We start from the raw sequence: 27938 nt of genomic DNA, 5'->3' as shown, positions 1-27938 counted from the left end.
TAGAGAGCCACTTGTATCACTCAGGTGTTAAGTGACTTGACCAACATCAAATAATCAGCATGTTCAAGGGCCGGGCTTGAATCAAATCTTCCTGGCTACCTTTCTGTGCTGTTATTAGTATTAATATGTATTATTATTATTCTCATTTTACAGAGGAGAAAACTGGAATTGAAAAGATGAACTGACAAACTAATGTTCAAGTAGCTGTTAAGTGTCAACATTAGAATTCCAAGTCCATTTACATTGTAGTGGTATCATGGATAATTTCTGAAATTATGTAGAAATCGTCTCCTAGATCAGCCTGATTCAGGATAGGAGAAGATCAGTTTTAATGGTCTAAGTTCAGGAAAGTTTGAGCTGTGATCTGGTCTCTATTGGAAATGGGTCCCCAATTTAGGGAGCCTTAGAGACTGAATGAACCTGTCCTGGTGATCAAATTCTCTTGTTCTTTTCCATGATTTCCCTTTAAAGAGAAGTTGATTTTTATGAGTTGCTATATAGAAAAGGAGAAACCTGAACAGTTACTGTGGTCTTTGCCACTTAAATGTGACTACTTTCCAGGCTTATTGGTTTGGGATATTTCAGCTAATCTTAAAAAAAATTTTTTTTTGATGACTTAGAGGAAGTGGGAAACCAATCAATTCATCCATGCAGAAATCTGATGGGAAACTCCAGCAGGGATCAAAAGTCCCAAGGCGCTATTGAATTCACACCTTGTAAAAAACATTTTTTACTCTTATCTGACCTTAGATATCTCTGGGCAAGACGTCTCTTGTAAAGATAGAAAGCAGTCCAGAAGTGGAAATCCCCTGGAAAAGCCATGAAGTCAGTGGAGAGCTGTCTTGTTGAAAAACAAGGCTCTAAATGTGTCCTGTTATACAAATCAACACAGCTTGGCATTTCTTTCTATTTCCAACTCTGGCCATGGCAGAAGCGATGAATTTAAGGTAGCTCATTCCCTGATGGTTAAAAAATCTAGTATTCATGGGAAATTCTCTATAATTTTTCTTTGTTCACTACATTGTACTGATTTTTAAAATGCAATTTTAAATAGGTAAACATTCAGAAATCCATCTATTTTGTAAAAGAAAGTTGTTATTTAGGTATTCCAATTTTTTCCTCTCTTCAGATTTTTAAAGTCAATTCAACACTCCCTTCCGAAATTTTGTAAGGGATGGATTAGGGGCAGCATTGGAATTAAACTGAGAGGAATCCTTTAACCCCAGGGTGTTGATGCCATTGGTTTATGTTTATTCCAGGAAGGCATGCATGGACCATATATAGTCCAGACCTCTGCTTGTCCCCATCTTCTTTCATTTTTAGCTTCATGTCTCTCCATCCAACCCCTCCTCCGAGTTGATACTTTAACAGTCTGACTTTCTGCCCCTTGGTTGGCTTGGTCTCAAGAGTTATAATTGGACAACACAGTTGAGAGTCTGTGGATTGGAGCCTGAGGTTCAGTTGCTTTCTGCCTTCCTTGGCATGATTGAGGGGGTGACCTCTCACCCGAGATATCATGTTGTGTTGCCTGAATTGAGTTTTTAACCTGAGTTATTTGCTTTGATTTGGTAAGACTATAAAAACTTATGGGGCAGTAAATTACCCCCTCGACATAAGCTTAATTTGACTAGGGTTTGAAGTTTGTGCATCTCTTAGGGATGTTTCTGAGTATTTCCTTCTCTCTCTTCTCAGAAAGTGACAAGATTTTGTCCTAAAAAAAGATAGCCACCCATTGAGCCGCTCACATTACTGCTTCACACCTTAGTTTTCTTGCCAGCAGAGCCAGGGAATGTAATACTCCTTCATAAAGACCCTTTGAGGTTCTTGGGTTGAAGATCCTGAGTCCCTGCCAGCTTGGGTGGCCCCAGGAGAGGAGCAAGATTTCAGGAACAGGGCTAGCAAGGGGAGTAGAGAGAATGGGCTTCCACAGGCAGGCATTTTCTTTCTTCATTGCCCTCCTTTTGCCTCTGCTGATGGTCAGTGTTCCAGAGCCAGACCTCTGCTATCATGGGGTCACGTGGAGAAGATGTGGACCCCTGCCAGACCCTTCTCCTCCCTGTCCCCCTCCAAAGGAACTCCTCGATTTGACAGTCTCTCCTATTTTTCTTGAAATATCATTTGAATAGTTTCTTGCCTGAGGAGATAACATTGAATCACAGCTTACATTTTGATAATAGTATTTGAATAAGGTTTCTGTGGTCATAATTCTGCTCCTCTAGACATGGAGGTAGGCTTGATGCCCAGTGCCTTTTGCCATAGGATCTGAGCACAAACAGAAGGGAGACGCCTCTCATTTGTCTCTGTGCCGTATGCCCACAGAGGGGAGGGTGGGTGGATGATCACAGATCATGGTGCCAGGAGCATGGATGGACAGTCTGCTCCTCCTGGGGCTGGGGGTGGGCTTACACACATTGGAGAGGCAGTTGCCTAACCTGAATTAAAATATTATGTAGTGATCTAGCCTCTCTAGGTGGGGCACACTGGGGACAGGCATAAGCTGGACCTTGTCCAAAGGTGAGTGACCAATTAGTAAGAGGCCTCAAGATCATGCAACATAAACATCATTCAGGGATGCTTAGTCTAGACAAAGGAAGCATTAAAGAGGTACATAGTAGTTGCCTTTAGGTGTAGAAGGGCTGTTCTTAGAAGGAATAGGCTTGTTCTGCTTGGACCTAGAGGGCAGAACCAGAGCAATCGATGAAAGTTGCAGAGGTAAATTTAGGTTTGTTGTCAGGAATATTTCCTAACAATTAGACCTGTCTAAAAGTGGAATAGCTTTCTTTAGGAGTATGACCACCAGAGGCCTTCGAACAAAGGCTTACTTACTAACAATTTATCAGATATGTTGTAGGGGGATTTGTGATTAGATCTGGGCTGATTGAGGTGACTTTTTCCAGCTCTGAGATTCTGCAAGCTGTTGTTCACCAAACAATGTCGTCAGCCTCTAAGTCAGAAGTTCTGATAGGGAAATGGATCTCTCCCTTAGAATATGTACAATGCCACATAAGTTTTCTTTGGGATGACTGGCATGAATCTGACTGGGCATCTTGGCAGGGGAAGGAGTTTCTGGGTGAGTGATTCTGTTGTACACACAAGCTGGTGAACTCCTTGATCTAATTTTGTTTGTCATTCCTCCTTGATCAGTGGAGCCAACAGAAGCCTCAGCCGGTTGGAGTCCAGAGTAGGGTGGCTGGGCACATCTATTTACCTTGGCTGCTGGGTGATCTGGGTTTATTTTACTGGGGCAGCCACCCCTAAAGTGTTCATTGTCTGTTGATAGGAACTGAGGTGGGTGGCAGGCTAGGGGGATGTAATTCAGTCCTGTCTTGGCATGATGTCCTGTGCGTCAACAGGCCGTAACTCAGACAGTTGCCGATTGTCACATTGTGTGTATCTGTGTGTGTGTGTGTATTTTAAAAATAAAGACTTACTTGTTTCTAAAGAAGACTGGCACCGATCCAGAAAAATCCGAGTGTAAAAGTTCTCTTGAAGGGGAAGACACCTTTGTATTTGGGACAATTTCAGTGTTTATGAAAGAAGCTAAAAATGCTGGGTAAAGATCAGCTAAATATGGAGCAGGGGGCTTCCTTTGTGACTGGGCCAATTTATCTCATGGTCCCACTTGTTCTTCTAAGCCTTGTCCCCCAGCTACTGAAGCGAATATGACAGGCAGCCTGCCAAATGTGTAGGGAGAGAATTATTTATTTTCATTTGTGATTGAGAGAGGGGTGGATAGGGGAGAGAGAATGATAGAAGTTTGCAAGTTTCTAACTACATTAAGAGACTTTCAGAAGAAAACATTGAGCCTTGACTCAGGAAAGATTTGGGCAGAGGGCAGTTTCTCTTCTAAGTTACGTGGAGGGTAGCCAAGATGAATTCTGAGGTTGATGTAGTTCTAAACCATTAGCAAGGTAGTGGGGGTGATGTGGTGGGGCTATCACTAAGGTCATGGTCACCTTTTCTGTACTAGGTATACCCTTTTCTACTGAAAATATAGTAAGAGGATCCCATACTTATTACCCCCATCTGTTAACCTTTTCTTTCTTCAAATGAACTCCTTATTTGTATACATGGTATATCACTACCATGTATCTCCCCTCCAAACTTATGTAACTTCTCTTTTCCTCCTTCCCTTCTTCTTCCCTTCCTCCCTCTCTTCTACTTCTTCTTCTCCTCTTTCTTTCTCTTCTTTTATCTCTCTTCCTCTTTCTCCCTTATGTCTCTCTCCCCTCTCTCTTCGTGTCTCTCTCTTCGTGTCTCTCTCTTCGTGTCTCTCTCTCTCTCTCTCTCTCTCTCTCTCTCTCTCTCTCTCTCTCTCTCTCTCTCTCTCTCTCTCTCTCTCTCTCTCTCTCTCTCTCTCCTCTCTTCTCTCTCCCTATTCTCCTCCCTTATCCTCTCTTTTTTTTTTCCTCTCTCAACATCTTTGATAAATGATTATGCTTGCCAGTGTCCTATGACAGTTGTCTATGACAGTTGTCCCAAATGGGATGGCCTTTCTCTTGAATTAGTGGTTTCCCTCAGGGCACTTTATCTCCTTTGCTCCTATTACATTTTCCCTTGTCTCAGAGACTTAACTAGTTGGGGATGACTGGAAGTTTTTCCAGGGCACTGAAATTTAGAGGCTACTGATTGGAACTCCCAGTGAAGAATGTCAGTGCAAATGATTCATCTTGTCTGGAGCTGAGTGGTCTTAAGAAAGTTGGCTGGAGACATCTAGAGATTATGACTTGTCTAAGATCATGTAGTCAATATATGTGGCTATATATTACAAATTACGTTTAAGGTTTTCCCCTTCTTGTGTGTGTCATGGAGACCTTTTGGCAGTCTTAAAATAATCCCTTTAAATAATTGAAGGAAATGTGAAATTTCAATTCGAGGTTAGTGAAAATAAAGATGTGATTCTGCTTCCCCCTTCCAAGTTCATGAAGCCCCTGAAATCTGTTGTGGACCTCAGGTTAAAAACCCTAATTCTGGGGTAGCTATATAGCAGTGTGGAGAGAGTCCTGGAGTCAGTATCACCTGAGTTTAAGTCTGGCTTCAGACACTTAATATTTATTAGCTGTGTGATCCTGGGCTGGTCATTTAAGCCCAATTGCCTTGTTACCTCTCCCTCCTCTCCCCAAAATTGGAACAACAAGAACCCTAATTCTGCCAAGACTAATTATAATAGGAAGCCCTTTCCCTTCTTCTCTCCCTACCTCATCTTCCATGACCTTGCCCCAAGTGATCTTCCTCCTTCCCTTTCCACACTTTTGCCTCCAGGCTTTCCTTGGCAATGGTCTTATAGTGTCTTATAGCTTCCTCCCCCTCTGTTGGAGGATCTCTTCTCCCATCCCAAATTTTTTTTTTAAAGTTGAGTAGAGGGTACATTTTGTGCTAAATATCTTGGATATAAATATTGTTAATAGTCTGTCTCTCTGTCTCTCTCTTTCAATAAGATTGTAATTTCCCTTAGATCAGTAATCATGTTGTTTTTTTATTTTTCAAATCCCAGGGCTCAGCTCCATACCTTGTGTAGAGATGCTTAATAATCTTTTAATGGATTGAAAAATTGTTGAATGAGTAATTTCTTATTAATATGATGCTGGCTAAAAACATTACTGGTTTGGAGGCAGAACCCTCTTAACTATAGTAGAAACTATTGTTGTCTCCTCTGTCATAGAGAACATAGGTGTCCAAAAAACCAAATTACTCGTATCCACTAAACAGGGTGTCCCCTTCTCCCAGATAGTCTTTTGCCTGCAATAGCATTTCTGTCTCTCTGGTGCTTCTAGGGAATCAGTTTTATGTTGCAGTGACATGGTTTCAAATGTATTCTATATAAGATTTTGCTAGATTTGATGCATTAAAGCACATTTTTTCCGTTGTTGCTATTTTCAATTTTCATATGTACACCTTTCATATTTAGTTTTATCTTGAATGGTTCTAGGTTAAAATGACCAGATTTCATGTTTATTAATGCCAAATACAAGGAGTTGGGGATCTAGAGAGTCTTGTCCTTTTTGCTGGGTTTGCCCTGAATGTGGAAATTATATAGGAGGAGCTTGGTGCAGAAAGTACCGGTGTAAAGCTTTAGAAGTTTTCAAGGCCTGACTGACACTTATGCACTTGAAAACTCTTTTCCTTCTTTGTCTCAGTTATCTTATCTGAAATACTTGTGTTACCTACCTCACAGAACTAGCATGAAGAAAGTCATTGGAAAGAATGATATATTGCATCATGTAGTAGAAAATGATAATCTTGAAGTTGGTAATATCTTGATTCACATCCCATCTCTGAAACTTACTTGTTGTTGTCCATGATGATAAGGTTTTGAGAATATGGAAGAATGAAGATGTGAATTTGGATAAAGTATTCAAAGCCACAAGAAGGCGCTGTTTGAAGTCTAGATGCTTTGCTTGCAGAACCCCAACAAAAAATTGAAGCTGTAATTTCAGGTGAATAAGTTATTAAATGGACAAAACTTTTCTTGGATTCTAATCAGCATGTTTTAACATTTGTTACAGAAAAGCATGGAAATTATTTTGTGTATGTGCAAGTGTTTAACCCACATAATTTATGCAAATATGCTCTTTTACCTAGAGAAGAAGAACCAGTTACATTGAATTTTGCTGCATCTGTGAATGAAAGATTAAGCACTTTACTATGTTTGAGTTGAAATAAGTGTATATATGACAACCTGATACCATTAAATCAGGATAAACCTGAAGAGAAGACTTACTGACTGTTTTGGACAGGCTGTTGAACTTCTACATACCTAAAGGGATTCTCTTTGTATGAAAAAAGTTTATAAACAAATGAAAAAACTTTTATTTTGGAAAGTAATTTGTAGAAAAATAAAGTTGAAGTACATTCTGAAGCCATTCCTATATGATTTTTACCTTGACATTATTTCAATGGTGACAATATCTTTGTAACAGATTTATTTCTTTTCCATTCTTCTTCCAAGAGTCTGTGAAGATATATGAAAAAAGGAACTGTTCAAATTCCTTGGTTGCGGGGAAAAATGAAGTATCACTAATTACAGTTGAATTAACTTTTATAAACATGGTTAGAAAACCTTTATTATGATGACTCTTATTATTTACATCTAAGTTACCACACTCACTGTTTTAAATCTACTGCCTATTTATTTCAGTGATTGTCTATAGAAAGCCTAGTGTGCTACTTATATGTGAAATCTGTATACAGAAATATGTCTCTTTGCAAGCAAAATGATTGCTCCAAAATTTAAAACTTTTTTCTGATTATAAATATATTTTAAACATATTTTCTTATAATTCAAGTTGGGAGAAAAAAATCAGAAAAAAAGGGGAAAACCATAAGAAAAGGAAAAAAAAACAGAAGGGGAAAAAGTGAACAAAATATTTGTTGATTGTCCAAGGTTCTATCTCAGGATGTAGATGGTATTTTCCATTCAAAGTTTATTGGGTTTTTTCTTGGATCACTGAACTACTGAGAAAAATCAAGTTTTTCATAGTTGACTATTGCACAATCTTGCTTTTACTATGTACAGTGTATTCCTGATTCTGATTGTTTCTGCTGTGTAAATCTTTTTAGGCCTTTCTAAAAGGAGCTTGCTCATCATTTTAAAAAGAACAATAATATTCCATTGCCTTCATATACCACAACTTATTCAGCTATTCCCCAATTGATGGGCATTTACTCATTTTCGAATTCTTTGCCACCAAAAAAGAGCTGCTACAAACATTTTTGCACATGTGGGTCCTTTTCCCACTAAAGGAATTCTTTAAGCATGGTTTGACATATGCACTAGAGGAGGGATTTCCCTACTTTGGTGAAACTATTGATCTCTCATGTCTATAAATACAGACTATTGGAAGTTGAAGATAATGGTTTTCCCTCTTTCATTTGTATTATCAAGAGAGGTGGTATAGGAGCAACAACAAATTTGGTATAATAATAGAAATTTAGAAGAAATCCTCCTACTTCTGTTGCTAGGATTATAGTACCATAGATTTAGAGATGGAAAGGCCCTTGGAGGTCATTCAGTCCTCACCTCACATTTGATAGGAGCCATTGAGTTCCTGAGAAGTTGAGGCTGTTTTGCTCTAATTAGTTATGTAGTATGCTGCAAAGTTAGGAACTGAACCCACAAATGTTGTGCTCTTTCCATTGATCTATCATGAAGTGAGGATAGACTAATTAAATTCTATCTGTGTCTGTTATGTTTCAGGGACGTGCCTCAATACTTGATAAATGCATTGTATAGAGAAAGGTCCAGTGAAATAGAAAATAGCATGGTTCTGGCTTGGCCTTGACTCTTTACAAAGGGATATAATAGAGGAGAAAGGGAGGGAAAAAGAAGGGAATGGGCCCCAAGAACAGAAAAAGTTCATAAGAGATATATTATCAAAAGGAATTGGAAATTGAGAGCCAGAATTGCTTAGCCATCTTTATCTCTGTACTCATTTACTGTATTTCCTCATCTATTTTCTTCCCTAGCATATTTCCTTCCACTTCTGCCCACTGCATTCTCAGGAGAAAAGCACAAAATGTTTTTCCTAAATAATGTTTTCCTATTTCCTTTTGCTTTATAATGTGCCCAGGGCTGAAGATAGAGGCACACTCAATTTAGTGACTTCACAGATGTAGTCAGAGTAATTGAGCTGAGAATGAACCAATTCATCTGATTCTCTTCCTATAATTCTGATAAGTGAGTACTTTCAGCAAAATAGCCCTTGAGGAAAGGGCAGAAGAGACCAAGGTCAGATTAAGGAAGTATCACTTGCTGATTGCCACTGCTTGGGGGGGCCTGAAGCGACTATTTCAACTCCTAGTGGTCCTTCTGTCTCACTTCTAGTGCCCTCTTCCCCCTTCCTGTCAGCTGTTTTTCACTAGGGCTCTCAAGTGGCCCCCGAAAGCTGGGATGTGCTATCTGGGATGAGCCCAGATTCTGCCTCCTAGAGAATGTCCTGATTCCATAGACCTGTGTGGTCTGGCAGCTATGGGCAGTCTTGGTGCCTGACTTTGTTAGCCTTCCAGAGGAATGTTGGTTATTCTAGAGGAGCTGCTACTGAGCTCTTTACCCATCAGTGTCTTCATCAAGCAGCAAGCATTTATAAAATGCCTACTGTGGGCAAGGCACTGATATAATAAAGACAGTACAAAGTATTCATCTGGAAAATATAATATGTATACAAATAAATACCTTTTAATGTAAATTCAAATTATTTTATCTTTGTCTTTTGCTTTATTTTGTTTTTTGGAACTTTTTGTGGCCACAGAACTGTGATTCATTGGGAACTCCTGATAAAGAAACTTCCTTTGTTAATGCAAATTGACACCTACTCTGCAGATTAGTATTTCAGTTTCTGGGACCCTAAGGGATTTAAGTGACTTGCCTGGAGTCATACAACTAGTATAAGATGGAGACAAGTTTGAAACCAGGTCTTCTTGACTTCCAATTTAGCCCTTTAGCTATTATATAGGGCTGCTCCTTTATTGGTTATATAAAATACATATAAAGGATTTGGAAGAAAGACGAACAACTAGGGTGACAGAGGTCAAGAGAGATCTCTTGAAGCTGCTACTTGAGCTGAGATTTAAAAGGAGCTTAGAATGTCATTTAATGGGCTACTTTGGTTAGATATAATTCAGTAAATGGGGGTAAGGAGAGTAGGGATCAGACTGGTCTGATAGATTCTAGCTAGATTGTGAAGAGCTTTGAATCAAACATAAAGGCAATGGGGGCCACTGATTTAGGTGAATGATATGGGCAGATCTGTGCTTGAAGAATTTCACTTTAGTAACTAAGTGGCTCAGAAAGAAGAGAGGCATGCATTAGGAGCATTAGGAAGAAAGGATCATAGTTCAGGTTAGAGGTGATTAGGGTCTGAATTGGGGTGGTGGCTGTGTGAATAGAAGGAAACAAATAAAAAAGCTGTTGAGGAGATAGAATTGATAAGACTTGGCAGCTAATTGGATATGGGCATGAGCTGTGTGGCTGTGTAGTAGAATTCAGAGGGTAGCCTTCTGATTTGTACTTCTGATGAAAATCTTTACCTAGTATAGAATGATGAGTGCCATAGGTTCTCAGAATATGAAGGTGAGGCAGCAAAAGGCAGTGTCAATAGTGCTGGACTTAGAGTCTTGGAAGCAACTTGGGTTTGAATACTGACTTGACCAGTTCCTACCTGTGTATGACCTTGACCTTGGGCAAGTCACTTAGTTATGCTTTCTCATCCATAAAATGGATGTGTGATAGTGGAAATGGCAATGATGGGGAAGGACAGCCTGGGATCAGAGCTGAAAGAACCCTTAGAGGTCATTCAAATGAAGGCCATCATTGCCCTTTATAGCTTTTTATTTTTCAAAATACATGCAAAGATAGTTTTCAGTATTCATCTTTGCAAAACCTCATGTTCCCAATTTTTCTCCTCCCTTCTCCCATCCTCCCTCCCTTAGACAGCAAATAATCCAATATAGATTAAACATGTGCAACTATTTTAAAGATATTTCAACATTTATCATGCTATACAAGAAAATCCAGATCAAAAGGGAAAAATGAGAAAAAAAAAACCCAAGCTTTAAATCTGTGATCATAGGTAGGAGTACATATATGTGTACTTATGTGACTTCAGATAGCATCTAATCCAATTTGTATCTCACCAGAAAGCCTCTCCATGACATTCTTCACTTTAAAATTTATAGTTAGGTGGAGATGGCACCACCTTCCAAGGCAGCTCTCATATGGATTTGGTATAGCTCTAATTGCCAAGAAGTTTCCCCTTTTATTCATCCTATATATGCCTCTTGGTAGCTTCCACCAAATTTCCTTTGTTCTGGTTTTGGGAGACAAGCTAAACAAGTCTAGTCCATTTTGGTACTCCCTCTCTCAAAGAATAGCACTGATCCATTTTTTCTCCTTCAGAACATTAGTACTGATCCCTTTTCACTCTTTATTTCAAAATAGATGACCCTATATTTCCAGACCTCTATGTGACCTTCATGGTAACACATAGACTATTCTTCCCTGGCCATTTCTTCACAGCTCCCTCTTAGCCATTTCTTATCTATGTTTTCTCTCCCCAGCTAGTTTGTGAGTTCCAATAGAGGACCTATCCTGTCTTTTATTTTTTGCATCTTCCGTAAGACTTATTGCAGTGCCTCCCACTGGGGCACTTAGTAAATGAGATACTGACTAACCACTCTCTAAAGTGGGCCAGTCAATTCTTGGTGGAGAGCCCTAAAGGAATAATACTCTTAACATTTTCACTTGGGTTTGGTTTGATTTAAGGCAGAAATCCATTTCAGAGTTCATCTTAGAAATATTGAAATCATAATATAAATCCCCAGTAAAGAAAAATGAAGCTGCTTTCAGTAAATTAATTAACCAGCAAAAAACACATCTTGGCCATTTGAAATGATCAAGAATATGATTTCCTCATTTCCTTTCTTGAACCATGAATCTCAGAATTGAAAGAGACCCTGTTGTTATTGTTCAGTTGTGTCTCATTCTTCATGATCTTGTGGAATATAGCCAATATCATTTGTGGTGTTTCCTTGGCAAAGATACTGATGCCATTTTCCATTTCTTTCTCCACTGGATTAAGGCAAATTGAGTTTAAGTGACTTGCACAAGCTCACACAATTAATAAGTGTTTGAGCTTAGATTTGAACTCGTTTTCCTGACTCCAAGTTCAGCACTCTATCTACTAAGTCATCCCCTTGTTGCTCATGTAGTCCGACCCATACCTGGACAAGAATACTTGACAATGCTGTATGTAATTGGGAAATGCAATTGGGAAATGTTTAACAAAATAAATAAAAATACAATATCACACAGATAATGTTAACTCATGGTTTTCTAAGTCTAAGTTTTCTAAGCTCTCAGGCATACGAAAACATTGAGTGCTTTCCAAAGTAGAATGGATTGTTGCCTCAGAAAAGGATGGATCTTCTCTTACTGGGAGTTCTTCACGCAAAGACTTCTTTTTTAACTTTTACCCCTTTTATTTTTTCAGCTTTTTTCCTTCTTTTAAAAAATATAATAGCTTTTTATTTTTCAAAATATATGCAAATATAGTTTTCAGTATTCATCTTTGCAAAACCTTGTGTTCCAAATTTTTCTCCTTCCTTCTCCCTTTCTCCCTCCCTTAGACAGCAAATAATCTAATATAGATTAAACATGTGCAACTATTCTAAAGGTATTTCTACATTTATCATGCGGTACAAGAAAAACCAAATGAAAAGGGAGAAAATGAGAAAGAAAAAAAACAAGGAAACAATAATAATGACAAAAAAGTGAAAATACTATCTTGTGATCCAGTCTGTAGTACTCTCTGTATCAAGCATAGACTTGATGGACATTTTCTTCATGATATTATCTTCATGATATTGAGGAATGATGAAAATCATTACAAGTTCACATTTTTATTAAGATGCAGTGTATAGCACCAAAAAACACAGGTGTTTCATTAGTCAACCCCATACCATCCATATGTGAAATCATCAGTTGCAGCAAATGGAAAAAATTTGAATGTTATAGAGATAAATTCACTTACCTTGGCAGTATAATTTTTGGGGATGTATACATAAATGATAAAATTGACACACTATACATGCTAGAACTAGTTCAGTGTTTGAGAGGCTCTGAAAGAAAATGTGGGAGAGAATGGATATTAGATTGAATATTAATCTATAGTAATCAATAGTCTATAGAGCATTGTGCTGACCTCATTGTAGAAGGCTGTGAAATGTGGACAGTATATCAGCACCATGCTAGAAAATTTGAATTGCTTCTCCTTGAATTGTCTTTGGGAAAGTCTGAAGATTACCTGGCAAGATAAGGCCCTGGACATTGAAGTCCTCTCTCAAGCATAACTGCCAAGCATTCAAAGTCTACTGCAGAGAGCACAACTCCAATGGACTGGCCATGTTCTTTGAATGGCAAATGTATGCTTGCCTAAAATACTATTTTACAGAGAACTTGCACAAAGCAAGTGTTCAGACAGAGGTCAAAAAAGAGGTACAATAATACGCTCAAAGTCTCTCAGAAGAGCTTTGGTATTGATTGAGACAGGGGAGATGCTGGAACAGGATCATCCAGTGTGGCATGCCCCTATTGAAGAAGACACTGTGCCCCATAAGTGAAGCAAAATTCTACTAGTACAAAAGAAATATGAGATGCACAAATTTAGAGATGTCTCCATTCCAAATGTTCAAATAGATCATTTGCACGTGACCTGTAGTAGAGCCTTCCAAGCTTGTATTGGACTCATCGGCCAGTCAGACACATTGCACCTTGACTCCAACATCATAATGTTATCAGTCCTCTTTGAAAATGAAGGACAAACAACAACAAGATTTATTAAGCCCTTACTATGTGTCAGGGATGATTTTAAGTACTGGTGATACAAAAAGAGACTTAAGACAGATCTTTTAAAAATTATTATTTAAATTTTTAAAGTTTCAGATTCTGTCCCTTCTTCCAGTCTCTCCACCATTTACTGAGAAGACAAGCAATATGATATTCATCATATATGAAGTCATGCAAAATATATTTCCACATTAGACCTGTTGTGGGAGGAAAAGGCAAGAAAAATAAAGTGGAAAAATGCTTCAGTGCATTGTCAGTGAGCTCTTTTTCTAGAGATGGATAACTTTTTTTTTTTATCAAAAGTCCTTTGAAATTGTCTTGGGTTATTGTCTTGATGACAATGTTTAAGTCTTTCATAGTTGATCATCATTACGATGTTGCAGATACAATGATCTCTTGATTTTGTTCATTTTGCAGCACTTCATGGAAGTCTTCCCAAGTTTTTCTTCTCTTTTTTTGTATTGAGGCAATTGAGGTTGTGACTTGCCCAAGGTCATAGAGATAAACAGTGTTAAGCAAGTGAGACCAAATTTGAACTCAGGTACTCTTGACTTCAGGGCTGGTGCTCTATCCCCTGCATTACCTAGCTGCCTCCACAGTTTTTCTGAAACCATCCTGCTCAAGTTTTTTTTAATAGCACAATAATGCTTGATCACAATCATATACCAGAATTTGGTCAGCCATTACCTAATTGATGGGCATCTCCCCAGTTTCCAATTCTTTGCAATCTTGAAAAGAGCTGCTATAAATACTTTTGTACCACATGGTTTTTTCTTATTTCTTTGATCTCTTTGGGGTATGGACTTAGTAGTGGTATTTCTGGGTCAAAGGAAGTGTATAGTTTTACAGCCTTTTGAGCATAAGTCCAAACTATTATCCAGAATGTTTGAGGCAATTCACAACTCTATCAATAGTGCATTAATGTACATCTCCCCTTCCTCACCAGCATTTGTTATTTTTCTTTTCTATCATGTTAGCCAATCTGAAAAATGTAAAGTCAGAGTTGTTTAAAATTGCATTTCTCCAATTAATAGTGATTTAGACCATTTTTTTCATAAGACAATTATTGATGGTCTTTATTTCTTCTTCTCAAAACTGCTCATATATTTTGATCATTTATCAATTGGGGAATGGCTCTTATTTTATAAAATTTACTTAGTTCCCTATATATTTGAGAAATGACATCTTCATAAAATAAATCTGCTATAAAATTTCCTTCTAGTTTCCTTTCTTTCCTTGGTTAAATTGGTTTTGTTTGTGCAAACCTTTTAAAATTAGAATAATCAAAATTATCCATTTTATCTGCCTTTTATCTTTTCTCTCTTTTTTGATTAAGGAGTTCACATTCTATACCTTGATAGGTAACAAGAAAACAAATATGTACAAATAAGCTATGCAAGCAAGGTGGAGGTAGGAAAGGTTTCCTGCATAAGGTGAACTTAAAGGAAGTTTTTTTCTTTTTCTTTTTTTTTTTAATCTATTTTTTCTCATAAATGTGAAAATGTTTAGAAGAATTGTACATGTTTAACCTATATAGGAATTTCTTCTGTCTAGAGGAGGGAGTGGGGTAAGGGAGGGAGAAAAATTTGGAACACAAGGTTTTGCAAGAGTGAATGTTGAAAACTATCTTTGCATGTATTTTTTTTTTTTTTTTTTTTTTTTTTTTGCCTGTGAAGGACTTTTTTTTTTTTTTTTTTAAATACATGGGCAGCTGGAATAGCCAGAACGCATCAAGAGTCCTGTAGGGAGGCCAGTGGTGGATGGAAGGGACCAGAGGCAGAGGTCAATGGCCTGGTAGAGCAGTCCGAGCACCAGCAGGCCCTTAGTGGGTGCTGGTAGAACCTAGATGGGCAGAGGTCCCCCCCACGTCCACCCTACCATCTCCCACCTGGGGAGACTTCTCTGATGCCCTAAGGCTCAAGAGGGTGCCGTTGATCAGGGAGGTACAGCTGGGAGGGGTCAGCTTCTCAGACCCAGGCCAGGATTAGGGGCCTGGTCCCTGATGCTGAGGGGCTGGAAGGAGAGTGTCCAGTCATTCGAAGCCTCTGGCTCAGGGGTGATCTCTTCACTTATTCTTCTGTAGGTGGATCATGCCTGCCTTGGTTGCTTCCCGAGTCAGATTGGCTGCTGTGTCCAAGGCTCGTCCACTCAGGTCAGTCACCAGGCTGTCCATGGAAGCCTGGTGCCTCAGGAAGATGGGGCGGATCAGGCGATGATACAGAATCTGGGAGCCGTTACAGGTCACTGGAAGCATGCACCATAGCAAGAAGGCACACTTCCCTGCATAGTAGAAGGGGAACCAGAAAAGAAAGATGTCAGAGAAAAACTCAGCCAGGCCGAATATGCTATATACCACCCAGTAGGTCAGCCAGATGGTATCATCATCCTTGTTGGGGCTTTCAATGGCCTTGATGGAGGCATATGCTGGGTACATGAATCCGATGAGATTGCAGAGCAGGGAGGCACCATAGCCAAATATGAGATAGAGGGCCACGAAGGCAATGGAACCTGTAGCCAGGTAGTACTTTCGGACACCCGTGATCTCCTCCAGCTTCCCCAGGGCATCGGTGACAAAGTTTTTCTGCTCCAGGAACCTCTGGAAGCGTTGCCTCAAGCTAGCCATGGCTCCCGAGACGGGGCGGGGAGGGTCGGGTACGGAGGATGACTGGACCCGGGTCCGAGGGGTGACCTCCAGGGCTCCTCCGCTGCTCTGCAGCGGTGCTACTGGCGTCTCCCTCTCCAGGCTCCCAGGACCTCCACTCCTCCTTTGCATGTATTTTGAAACTTAAAAGCTATTAATTTTTTTTTAAAGAAGAAGAACTTGAAGCCAGGGAAGCTAATAGGCAGAAATAAGAAGGGAGAGCATTCTAAGTATGGGGGACAGCAAAAAAAAATGCCTGGCTTTGAGAGAATGGAGAGTCCTATTCATGAAACAGCAGAGTATAATAGAGTTAGGCTTTGGAATCAGAAAATCTGGGTTCTAATCTCAATTCTGATGCTAATGTTGATCAAGTCTTGGAAACTCTGTTTCCTTAACCATCAGATGAATATAAAAATACCTATAGCACATCTCTCACAGGGTTTTTATGAGGTTCAATAAATTTAAGATGTTTGCAAATTTTAAAGAAAGAATATAAATTTACTATCTAATATAATCTCTTTATTTTGCAAATGAAGAAAGGGTGGCATTAAGTCTAAAAGTCGGAAGTTACACAGCTAGTAAATAGCAGAGTTGAGATTCTAACCTACATTATCCAATCATAGAATTTCAGTTTGAAGGAACACCAGCAGCTCTCTAGTCTTAACCACACCGGAAAATGCTTTTATTTATGATATATGTGTCAAGAATTCATCTAGCTTCTGCTTGAAAAAGTTTCTTGGGGAAGAACTCATCTCTCAGTCCATTTCACTTTGGGATAAGTGTAATTGTGAAGATGTTTCTCTTAACATTAAATCTAAATTTGCTGTTTGGCAGCTTCTACCTTTTGCTCCTAATTCTACCAACAGGGTGACACAGATCACAGGGTGATCACTAAACCTAGAGCCAGGAGATTTGAGTTCAAATCCATCCTCTGTCACTAACTAGCTGTATGAAACAACACAAATTGTTTCATCTCTATCTGCCTCAGTTATCCCCTGTTCTTGCACCCAATGGGGTGTGTGTGTGTGTGTTTGCTGCATTGCTTTGGTCAAAATTACAGAGATGATAAGCAAAGAAAGGCTTTGAATTCAGTCTCATTGTCTCCTAATTCGCGCCCTTTCCATTGCCCTGCATTACCTCTCAACAGAATACCAGAATATTTTCTCCTTTGATGTATAGTAACTTTGGCTTCATTTTCTGTAATAACCTACTTATGGCTCCAAGAGGTGTCTTGTTCATTGACCATGGGGCTAAGGGACAGCAGGGTATTTTCTAAACATATCCATTCAAATTGCTGATTTCTTTAGTTTCGGCAGTTTGCTAAACTGATAAAAACAGGTAGTTAGTTCAGAATAAGACACTGCATTGAGAACAGCCCTTTAGCCCAGTTTGATATTTAATGCTTCAACTTAACCATAAAAAACACAATTTATGCTAATATGTGCTGTTTAGGGCTGTTTTTTTTTTCAAACAAAGCCTGCAATTTTAGCCACTTCATGTTCTTACAACTGCTGTTTACTAATGCTTAATTTCAGTAAAAAAGCCACTTCTTCCATTCAAACAGCAAGGAAAAATGGGCATTTTGAGGGGAGTTAGTCATTTTGTGATTTTAATCCTGAGGCTCAAGGTTGGGTGTAGTTTTCTGATTGCCACTATTTTCTTTGCTTTGAGTTATGTGGTAAGAGCTCGGGGTATTCTAGTAGTGTCTTTCTGTGGCTTACAGATTGGCCTAGATCCCATGCCGTGCCTGGCTGCCAAGCCAATGTGAGACCCTCTTCCAAGCAGGACTTATTGGGGGGAAGAACAGGGTGACAAAGGAAATAAGTAAATTGAAGCCATGAGATCCCAGATTGAGAGATGGAAGGGACCTTTACATTTTTCTTTTTTTCTTTGTTAATTCATTTGTTTATTTTTGATATACTTTTAAAATTTTGAGTTCCAAATTATTTCCCTCCCTCCATTCTCTCTCCCATTGAGAAAACAAACAATACATGTGAAGTCATGTGAAATATATTAAGATGTTTAAATGGATCAGGATTAACTCCCTCATTTGACAGATGAGTAAACTGAGGCCCTAAGAGACAAGTGACTTGCCCAAGATCCCACAGGTAGAGCCAGAATCTGAAACTAGGTTGTAGAGTTATAGATTTAGGGACCTTGGCCACTTTCAAGTTCAACTCCTTTATTTGATGGATGAGGAAATAAAAACCTTGACATATAAAGTGACTTGCAGTTCCTAAGTGGTTGAGCTGGGATTTGAACCTGGGCTCTCTAACTTCATACCTAATTCATTTCCACTGTACCAGACCCTATGACTCTAATACTAGAACTCTCCACTGTGCCACCTTACTTATTTTTAAAGCCCATTTCCAGCAATAAACATATATAGATTTTTATATTGACATTTGAATATTATTTGATGCTGATAATTATAGTATGGTTTCTTAGGCTTTAAATATATGGTTAGGCCTTTTCTCTTCTAAAGTCTTTCTCTAATACTCCCTCCTCACATTAAGATGACCCTGTGTTCTCAAAGGCCTTGCAAGTAGAAGTCAATCACTGTCAGGCCCTATTAAGTGGAAAACATTTTGTGTGTCTGGTGAGACAGTATTTCTGTTATCTAAAGACAGTCTAGCTATATTAAGAAGGGTTATTTCCTATGTAAGACATTTGGTCTCTCACTATTCTTATTTTGCCAAGGCTATGTGCCTTGCCTGGAATGTGCCCTCTTGTCCCCTCTGCCTTTTAGATCACTAGATCCCTTGAAGACTTGTCCAAAGAAAAGGTAGGAGAAGACACCTCCCACTATTCCTTTAGCCTTAAATGGAATGTTGAATTTTTTTCTTTGATATATTGATAGGTTTTGTTGAATATTTTTCTTTGCTTCACTTTTTCTCCCCCCAACATATTTGATCTAAAATATGTCCACTGGTGTGTAGGTGCTGGGGGGAATATAGGAGAAAATTATATGATTAAAAAGCAAAGGTTATCCTTAAAAATCTACAAAGTGGATTTTTTCCTGCCCATCCCTTGCCTGAGCTGCTAGTGTCCCAAGATTACTTTGAATAAGCTTTGTATATCCTTGTTATTGACTTCTCTATGTAGGAGTGATTTCCTCTATAATGTGGGGATAATTTTGTCCTTTGTCCCTAATAGAGTATCTCTCCAATATACAAAGTAGGCTTTTAATAAATATTTATTGAATGAATGAATGAACCAGATGACTGTCAACAAGATTTTTTTTCTAAACTCACAGACCACTTAATTAAGATGAAGAGGAAGTGTTGATCAACAGAATACCTGATGCTTCAAAATCATGAAAGCTTGAAGGAAGTGAAGCCTTTCTCAATTCCACAATTTCATAGACTTTTCTTCTCTGTCAAGTCCATCACAAACCTTTTGTGGATAAGGTTGTTTTTTCCAAGTTCCATTGTCTGGCTTTTTTCCTACTGCAACTCCGGTAGCTCACCTAGTATAAGAAAGTTGTGTGTCAGTTCCAAAGGAAGTAAATTCTTAGGTGAAAACAGTTAGGTGCCACAATGGTTAGGTAGTACTGGTTTGAGAGTTACAAAAACCTGAGTTCAAATCCCATCTTAGACACTTAGATATTTGAGCTGGGGCAAGTTAATCAACCTCTTTCTTTGCAAACCTTTAAGCATTATGTAAATATTTATTATTTTTATTAATAGTAATAGTAGTAGTAGTAGCAGTAGTAGCAGTAACAACAATAACAGTAGCAATTGTAGTAACAGTAAAATAGTATTATGTGTGTAACAAGCTATCTGACTTAAATCCAGTAAGACCTCATGAGGAGGTCCCGAATATCCATGGTTTTTGAAACATGGAAAATGTAAAAGAAAGTAGGAAGCAAGAGCAAGTCATTTAATCTCTATTGAGCCCCAATGTCTTCATCTATATAATATGGGGCTAGGACTAAGTGATCTCCAATGTCTCTTCTGCTTTTAAATCTGTTTCTCTTCTTTGAAGGACAATTTTCTTAAGGGAATCTTAGCTAGTGGAGAGGGATTCCTCATTTTTTTCAAGCTTGGCCCCTTACATTGATTGATATTTTAAATTCTATGCTGAAATTCAGCCCTAAAGAGATATAGTTCAAATTATTTTCCAGAATGGTTGAACCAATTTCTCATTTCTCCCCGTAGTGTATTAGTGTTCTGGATCTCACTGTTGACAGAAAGATAATAGATTAAAGACACAGAATGAGACATGTATTCCCACAAATGGCCAATGTGTTGATTTGTTTTGCTTGACTAAACATATTTGTTAAGAGGGAAGTTTCAAGTTGAGAGTGTGAGGTGGTATATTGATGGATAGTGATAGAAGATGCAGAAAGTAGAGATCATCAATAAAATTCTTCTAAGTGCATAGAAGAAAACAACAAAAAACAAACACAATAGAGCAGTTTTCTTATTGTCTTTCTAAATTTCTTATGGATGTGTCTGTGGAAAGGGACTAGCCCCATGATTTTGTTGGTATAGAGAATTTAAAGTCTCAAGTTGACTAGAAGGTAATTGACTTGCCAGAGTCAGGATCTGAGCCTACTGGGTTTATGATAAACTCTCTATCTACCTGTTCATGTTGCCTCTTGTGTTAATATGCAACAGGGGCTCTTGGGATATTGTCCTCAATTCTCACTGACTTTGGCAAATCAATTCCCCATTGAGTTGCTATTTACTTTTCCATTGAGTTTGGGTTTTATTAATTTTTTTCTTCTAGCAAATCCCATGTAATGTTTTCCTAATATAATTTAAGTAGTTGTTATCTTTCCAATACCAGTTAACCAATTAATAGCAATTATCTTTTATAAAATGATATTTATTGTGGAGTTTTAGCAATGCTTTAGAAAAACTTCCCCTGACTCCAAGGACACTCTTCTTGATATATCCCATTTGATCTCTGAGAAGAGTGGGCTCACACTTAAGGTGGTTGTTATAAAACATTATCCCTAAAGTCTGAGATGTATTTTCTCATAAGTAACACATAGTGTTCAAAGGAAAATACATAAAACTTAGCCCATATGGTAAAGAGATAACTCCTAGATCCTAATTGGATGGAAGTCCTTTTCTCCCTTGATGAAGTCTTTGTTTTTTCTTTTAAAATTTAACCAGGTGTTTTGTTTTTCATTACAAAAATTTCCAGATCACCTTCCATTTCACAAGAGCTCTTCTGCAACAAAGTAAAACAATTAACTAAGATGAATAATACAGTGATCTCATCTGAAAATGAATCTAACAGTTCACATTGGTAGCCTCCCTCTTTCCAACCTCTATTTTTAAGTGTTTCTAAAAAAACCCCCAGAAATTTGTTTTCTCTTCTTCATATTCACTATCCTATTGAAAAAAAGGAAAGAAAAAAATGAATTACTTGTAACAAATACACAAAGTTAAGCAAAACAAATTTTCTTATTGGCCATACTATATATGTATGCACAAAATTATCTCTGCACTTTACAGCTATCATTTCTTTGTTAACATGTAGATAGTAATGCTATTTTTGATGCAGATATTGCTATCAGTAGCAGCCATTGGGGAGCCCAGCTACCATCACTGTTGGGAAATCCAACTTCCATTCTTTAAAAGGTCACAAGCTTTTCTTTTAGTCAAGGGTTAGTAAAAGAGACAGAGAGTCTCTGCTTTTGTCCTTTTCCTTTAAATACTCCCTTTAAAGAATATTTTATTTTTTAACTACACGTAAAGATAGTTCTTAACATTCAATTTATGTAAAATTTTGAATTCTAAATTTTCTTTCTTCTTTTCTTCCCTCACTCCTTCTTAAGACAGTAAAACATTTAATATAAGTTAGGTATGTGCAATCATGTAAAATAAATTTCCATATTGGTCAAATTGTGAAAGAAGAAACAGAACAAAGAAGAAATAAAATGAAAAAAAGAAAATGAAAATAGTATGCTTCAATTTGCATTTAGATTCCATCAGTTCTTTTTCTGAATGTGGATAGCATTTTTCATCATGAGTTTTTTGGAAACATCTTGAATCACTGTATTTCTGAGAAAAACTAAGTCAATCATAGTTGACTACTGCACAATGTTGCTGTTACTGTGTACAATATTTTCCTGGTTCTGCTCACTTTGCTTTCAAACAATTCCTTTTTGGGCTTAGCTGAGGCTGTTCCATTCCATTCAATCTGAAATTGAAATCTGGATGCCGAACTGACTTGCTGTTTTATCTAATCACTAGAAATTGTGACATCTAATACATTTCCTGTGTAGTATCCTTTCATTTCATTCAGGGGCCTGAAACATTTCACTCTTCCAAAACATTCAATACTTTTTCTTTCTGTCTTTTTTATTAAAGCTTTTTATTTACAAAACATGCAAGGTAATTTTTCAATATTGACCCTTGCAAAACCTTTTGTTCCAAATTTTAGTGGTACAGTTTTCCCCCTATTCTTTCTTTCTTTTTTTTAAGTTTCCGGGTTATTTTAAAAAATAATTTTTAATAATTTTTCCCCAATTACATGTTTTTTTCATATTATTGTCTTCTTTTTTAAATTAATTGAACAATTGGAACAGGTTTGAATCCTCTCATTGTTGAAAAGAGCCTCATCCATCAGAATTGATCATCGTATAGCCTTGTTATTGCTGTGTATCTCTTGGTTCTGCTCATTTCACTTAGCATCAGATAAGTCTTTCCAGGCCTCTCTGAAATAATCAGTACTTTTTCTTTACTTAATTTATTGGTTTGATTCAATAGAAGTATCAGGGAATTATTCACTCATATACCTTTGATTCTGTAACTCAACGAGACTTGATCAAGATATCTACCTTTAGAATCTTGCTAGTTAACTAATTTAAATATGGGGGATTGATTTCATGGAGGATTCTAGATATTTTGTATTTGATTAAAGTCAGGTGAATGCCACCTATCTGTCTCTTTTTAAAAACAAAAATGTAACAGAATATAAATATAGCAGTTCAATTTCTTTTGTAATCCTCTTCTTTTTATATTGAAATATTTGTGTTTATTGATACTTAAATTCGTGATAAAAGAAAATTTAATTATTAAAAATAAACTACTGAAATTTTAGATGGAATAATAAATTTTGATTCATTTATTCAACAAACATTTATTGAGTGCTTGTTGTATATATGGAGTCTTGGTTTGGGCACTGGAGACAAAGTTTACAGAAGAACTAGTTTCCATTCTCATAAATATTAGTAATCTAGAATTCTTCTTAGGAAGTCCTTGTTGTAGTATTGCTCTTACCTCTCTGGCAAGATCACAGATGAGGAATAGCTAATCTGGGTTGTTGTTATGGAATCTGATTGAGGAAAGATCAGCTTTCAGAAGTTAAATCTTTGGCTAGTTTAGAGGCAGAACTTTCTCAGCTTGAACATTTTTGTGCAGAATGGTTTTAGGGTCATAAGGATTTAGTGTTTGAAAAATGCCCCATTTTTCTTGGAATCTTCCCAACCAATATTCTAGGACAACTTTGTGGGAAATGGCGGACATCCCAGGTCCATATGACTTCCTCCCCACTGAGGGATTCCACTAAGTATCCTGGGTTTTTTTTTAAACACTGTTTTATTGCCCTCTCAGGATGTGTTTTGTTTTTTCTGTGTATTCTTTTCTTTTTTGTGCCTGGTTTTTCACTGATTTATTCCTTGGTATAATTTTACCGAACTATAAACCTCAGTCTAAAACTCTTTGGAGAATAAAATATTAGACAGAACAAGTTAATATAAGTAATTTCCCAACTTGAGATTTAATCTCAGTTACTCAAAACTGAGAGTGAGATCATCTAAATTACAGATTCTTTTTTTTTTTAATTTTTTTTAAATTTTAATTTTATTTTATAATTATAACATTTTTTTGACAGTACATATGCATGGGTAATTTTTTTTACAACATTATCCCTTGCACTTACTTCTATTCAGATTTTTTCCCTTCCTCCCCCAACCCCCTCCCCGAGATGGCAAGCAGTCTTATATATGTTAAATATATTACAGTATATTCTAGATACAATATATGTGCGTAGAACCGAATTTTTTGTTGCACAGGAAGAATTGGATTCAGAAGGTAAAAATAACAGTTTACATTCATTTCCCAGTGTTCTTTTTCTGGATGTAGCTGGTTCTGTCCATCATTAATCAATTGGAATTGGATTAGCTCTTCTCTATGTTGAAGAAATCCACTTCCATCAGCATACATCCTCGTACAGTATCATTGTTGAAGTGTATAATGATCTCCTGGTTCTGCTCGTTTCACTCAGCATCAGTTGATATGTCTCTCCAAGCCTCTCTGTATTTCTCCTGTTGGTCATTTCTTATAGAACAATAATATTCCATAACATTCATATACCATAGTTTACCCAACCATTCTCCAATTGATGGACATCCATTAATCTTCCAGCTTCTAGCCACTATGAAAAGGGCTGCCACAAACATTTTGGCACATACAGGTCCCTTTCCCTTCTTTAGTAGTTCCTTGGGGTATAAGCCCAGTAGTAGTATGGCTGGGTCAAAGGGTATGCACATTTTGATAACTTTTTGGGCATAATTCCAGATTGCTCTCCAGAATGGTTGGATTCTTTCACAACTCCACCAACAATGCATCAGTGTCCCAGTTTTCCCACAGCCCCTCCAACATTCATCGTTATTTGTTCCTGTCATCTTAGCCAATCTGACAGGTGTGTAATGATACCTCAGAGTTGTCTTAATTTGCATTTCTCTGATCAGTAGTGATTTGGAACACTCTTTCATATGAGTGGAAATAGTTTTAATTTCATCATCTGAAAATTGTCTGTTCATATCCTTTGACCATTTATCAATTGGAGTAAATTACAGATTCTTAACCATTTTTTGTATCATGCATTCCTTGGGCAGTCTGTTAAGCCTATAGACTCCATCTCAGAATAATGTTTTTATACAAGAAGGGAATATCAAATTTCACTTTAAAGATAGTGAAAAATAAAGATATAATTTTTTTCCTACCCACGTTTTGGGACCATCTGAAGTCTTTCACCAGACTTAGAATCCTTGATCTAGAACAAGATGTAGCTTAATAAAAATCCATAAAAATCTCAAACATTAACAGTTCCTAGCTGTTTGACCCTGGGCAAATCATTTAACCCCAACTGCTTTGCCAAAAAAAGAAAAAGAAAAAAAGTGAAACTATCATAGCTTTGTAGATTTAGAGCTAAAAGGGGCCCTAGAAGTCAACTTCTTATTTGGAAGAGGAGATCAATAAGATCAAAAATCAAAATGTCATAGAAGTAGTAATGGACTGGACTTGGTTTCAAACTCATGTATCTTCTGGTTCTAGAGCCAACATTCTTTATTTCCTTCCTCATTCTGGACACTTTGCTCTTTAGCTGTTATGTCATCCATCTGATTCATATCAACTTTACTAAACCCCCAGGTCTTTTTCAAACTGTTGTCTTCCCAAGGCCTAGAATCAATGCAGAATTATTTGGACATTTTTAGTGGTACAGTTTTCCCCCTATTCTTTCTTTCTTTTTTTTAAGTTTCAGGGTTATTTTAAAAAATAATTTTTAATAATTTTCCCCAATTACATGTTTTTTTCATATTATTGTCTTCTTTTTTAAATTAATTTTTATAATTATAACATTTTCTTTGACAGTACATATTCATAGGTAATTTTTTTTACAACATTATCCGTTGTACTCCCTTCTGTTCCAAATTTTTCCCCTCCTTCCCTCCACCCCCTCCCCTAGATGGCAGGCATTCCCATACATATTAAATATCTTATAGTATATCCTAAGTTCCCCTATTCTTTCTAAGAACTGCAGGGAATTAAACTTTCTTTTTTCTTTCTGAAATATACAGGGGAAGAGAATATTTCTCAAACTCCTCAGAGACATGATCAAATTTGAGATGATAAGTTCCATAGTTACAGTACTTCAAAATTTTAAAAATTGTCTATATCATAATAACTCTGAACAGAATCAGGTAGTGCAAATGTGATTTGTTATTCTTCAGTCACTTTAAATTGTGTCTGACTCTTCATGACCCCATTTAAGGATTTCTTGCCAAAGATATTAGTCTGCCATTTTCTTTTCCACTTTGTTTTACAGATGAGGAAATGGAAGCAAACAGGGTTAAGTGACTTTCCCAAGGTCTAGGAAGTGTCTGAGGCCAGTTTTAAACTCAGGAAGATGCTTCCTAATGCCTCCAGGCCCAACAGACACTCTATTCCCTGTGCCGTCTTGCTGCTTAAATGTGATCATCCATTTTATAGAAGAAACTGATACATCATGGCACCAAGGCTATTCTCTCTCTAGGTTTTCTTATTATTATTGTAGTAGATTGTCTACTTCTCTGACTGATCCCTTTCAGTCTCATTTCTTAGATCTTCATTCTTTTTATGTCTCCTGTGTATTTTTCAAAACTTTACTATAGGTCTTCTCTCTACTATTTCTCTGATATTTTATGGATTTAATCATTCTTTGCATAGAGATACCAGATTTAGCTATCTAGCTCCACTCATTTCAGCCCTGTCACCAATTTCCTATAAAACATTTAAACTAAACATCAAATTCATTATGTACAAAACAAAACTCATTGATTTCCCCCTAAATATTTTGTCAAAAGTGCCATCATTCTCAAATCTGTAATCTTAATATCATCCCTGACATCTTCTACTCCCTCGTTCTACATATTCAACCAGCTGCCAAATCTTGCTGTTTCTAATTCCACAACATCTCTTTCATTGACTTCTCTATACTCAGTCATTCTTTTATTTCAGTCCCTTGTCACCTCTCACTTATAGTATTGTAGCAATCTCCTAACTGTTCTCTTTGTCTCAGGTCTCTCTCTACTTCAGTCCATCCTTCATTCTGCTGCCAAAGTGCAGATCTGACCATGACTCCTACTCAATAAATTCTAGTGGCCCTCATGCCTCTTGGATAAAATATAATAGGTTCTTCTGTTTAGCTTTTAAAGCCCTTCCCAACCCATCCCTCATCTGTCTTTCCAGGCTTATTATATTTTACTCCCTGATCTAAACTCTGAGATCTAGCTAAATCACCCTTCTCTCTATTTCTCACATGTAACACTCCATCTAGAGTTTCCATGCTTTTGTACTGGCTATTCCCCATTCCTGAAGTGCGCTACCTCATTACCTCCATCTCATGGACCACCTCCCTTCAAAACTTAGCTTAAGCCCTACCTTTTTCACTAAACCTTTTCTGGTCCCTTGACTACTAGTGTCTTCCTCTTCCAAATGACTTTGTTTTTGACTATCATATTTATTTCTACTTCCTTTCTTACATTTATTTTGTATAAACGTACTATGTACCTCCTTCATTAGAATGAAATATCTTTGAGAGTAAAGATTATTTCTTTCTTTATATTTATATCCCAAATGCCTAGCATGATGTTCAGAACATAGTAGGTACTTAATAAATGCTTGCTAATTTATTGATAGCAACAACATTAAAAATCAAAACAAATAACCAAATTCTCTAGTAATTATTTATACCTAAATTAAAGATACCTACATTAAGATTAATTTCAGCATAAAAAAGATTATGACAGTTTTCTAGTCCCTATCTTTAAGTCTCCATCTGTTCGTAGTTCATTCATTCTCATTTAAATTTTTTCATAGCTCAGGCTATCTCTGTGGACAAAATAGAAAAAAGCAAGCTTGATTATAGTATCATTACACAAAACTAATTGAATGACCAGAACCAAGTAGTGATCATTAAGGAGTTGATGCCAGCTCGAAGGAAGCTTTCTAGTGAAATGCCCCAGGGAATCAATGGTTGGCTTTGTCCAGTTTTATTAGGGGCTCACATGAAGACATAGAAGGCATGCGTATCAATTTATAGATAAACTGAAGCTGGGAGGGATAGCTACCATATGAGTGATAATGCCAAGAGCCAAAAAGATCTTAGAAAGCTACAATACTATACCAAATATTATGAAATTAAATTCATTAGGAATAGATGTCAAGTTCT

General features: G+C 37.2%; 2 protein-coding genes across 2 annotated transcripts in view; one reads left to right on the top strand and one right to left on the bottom strand.

The window, feature by feature from the left end:
* HIVEP3 (HIVEP zinc finger 3) overlaps positions 1 to 27938 on the top strand; it is a 617086-nt gene that overhangs the window by 50540 nt on the left and 538608 nt on the right. The window lies entirely within an intron of this gene.
* On the bottom strand, positions 14977 to 16103 carry LOC141563830 (receptor expression-enhancing protein 6-like). The gene has a single exon (XM_074305460.1). The coding sequence runs from the start codon at positions 15963 to 15965 to the stop codon at positions 15408 to 15410; it is 558 nt and encodes a 185-aa protein (XP_074161561.1). The 5' UTR covers positions 15966 to 16103; the 3' UTR covers positions 14977 to 15407.

Source organism: Sminthopsis crassicaudata, chromosome 3 (genome assembly GCF_048593235.1).
Source record: "Sminthopsis crassicaudata isolate SCR6 chromosome 3, ASM4859323v1, whole genome shotgun sequence".
Classification (NCBI taxonomy): Eukaryota; Metazoa; Chordata; class Mammalia; order Dasyuromorphia; family Dasyuridae; genus Sminthopsis; species Sminthopsis crassicaudata.
This window is presented reverse-complemented; position numbering and strand designations above follow the sequence as displayed.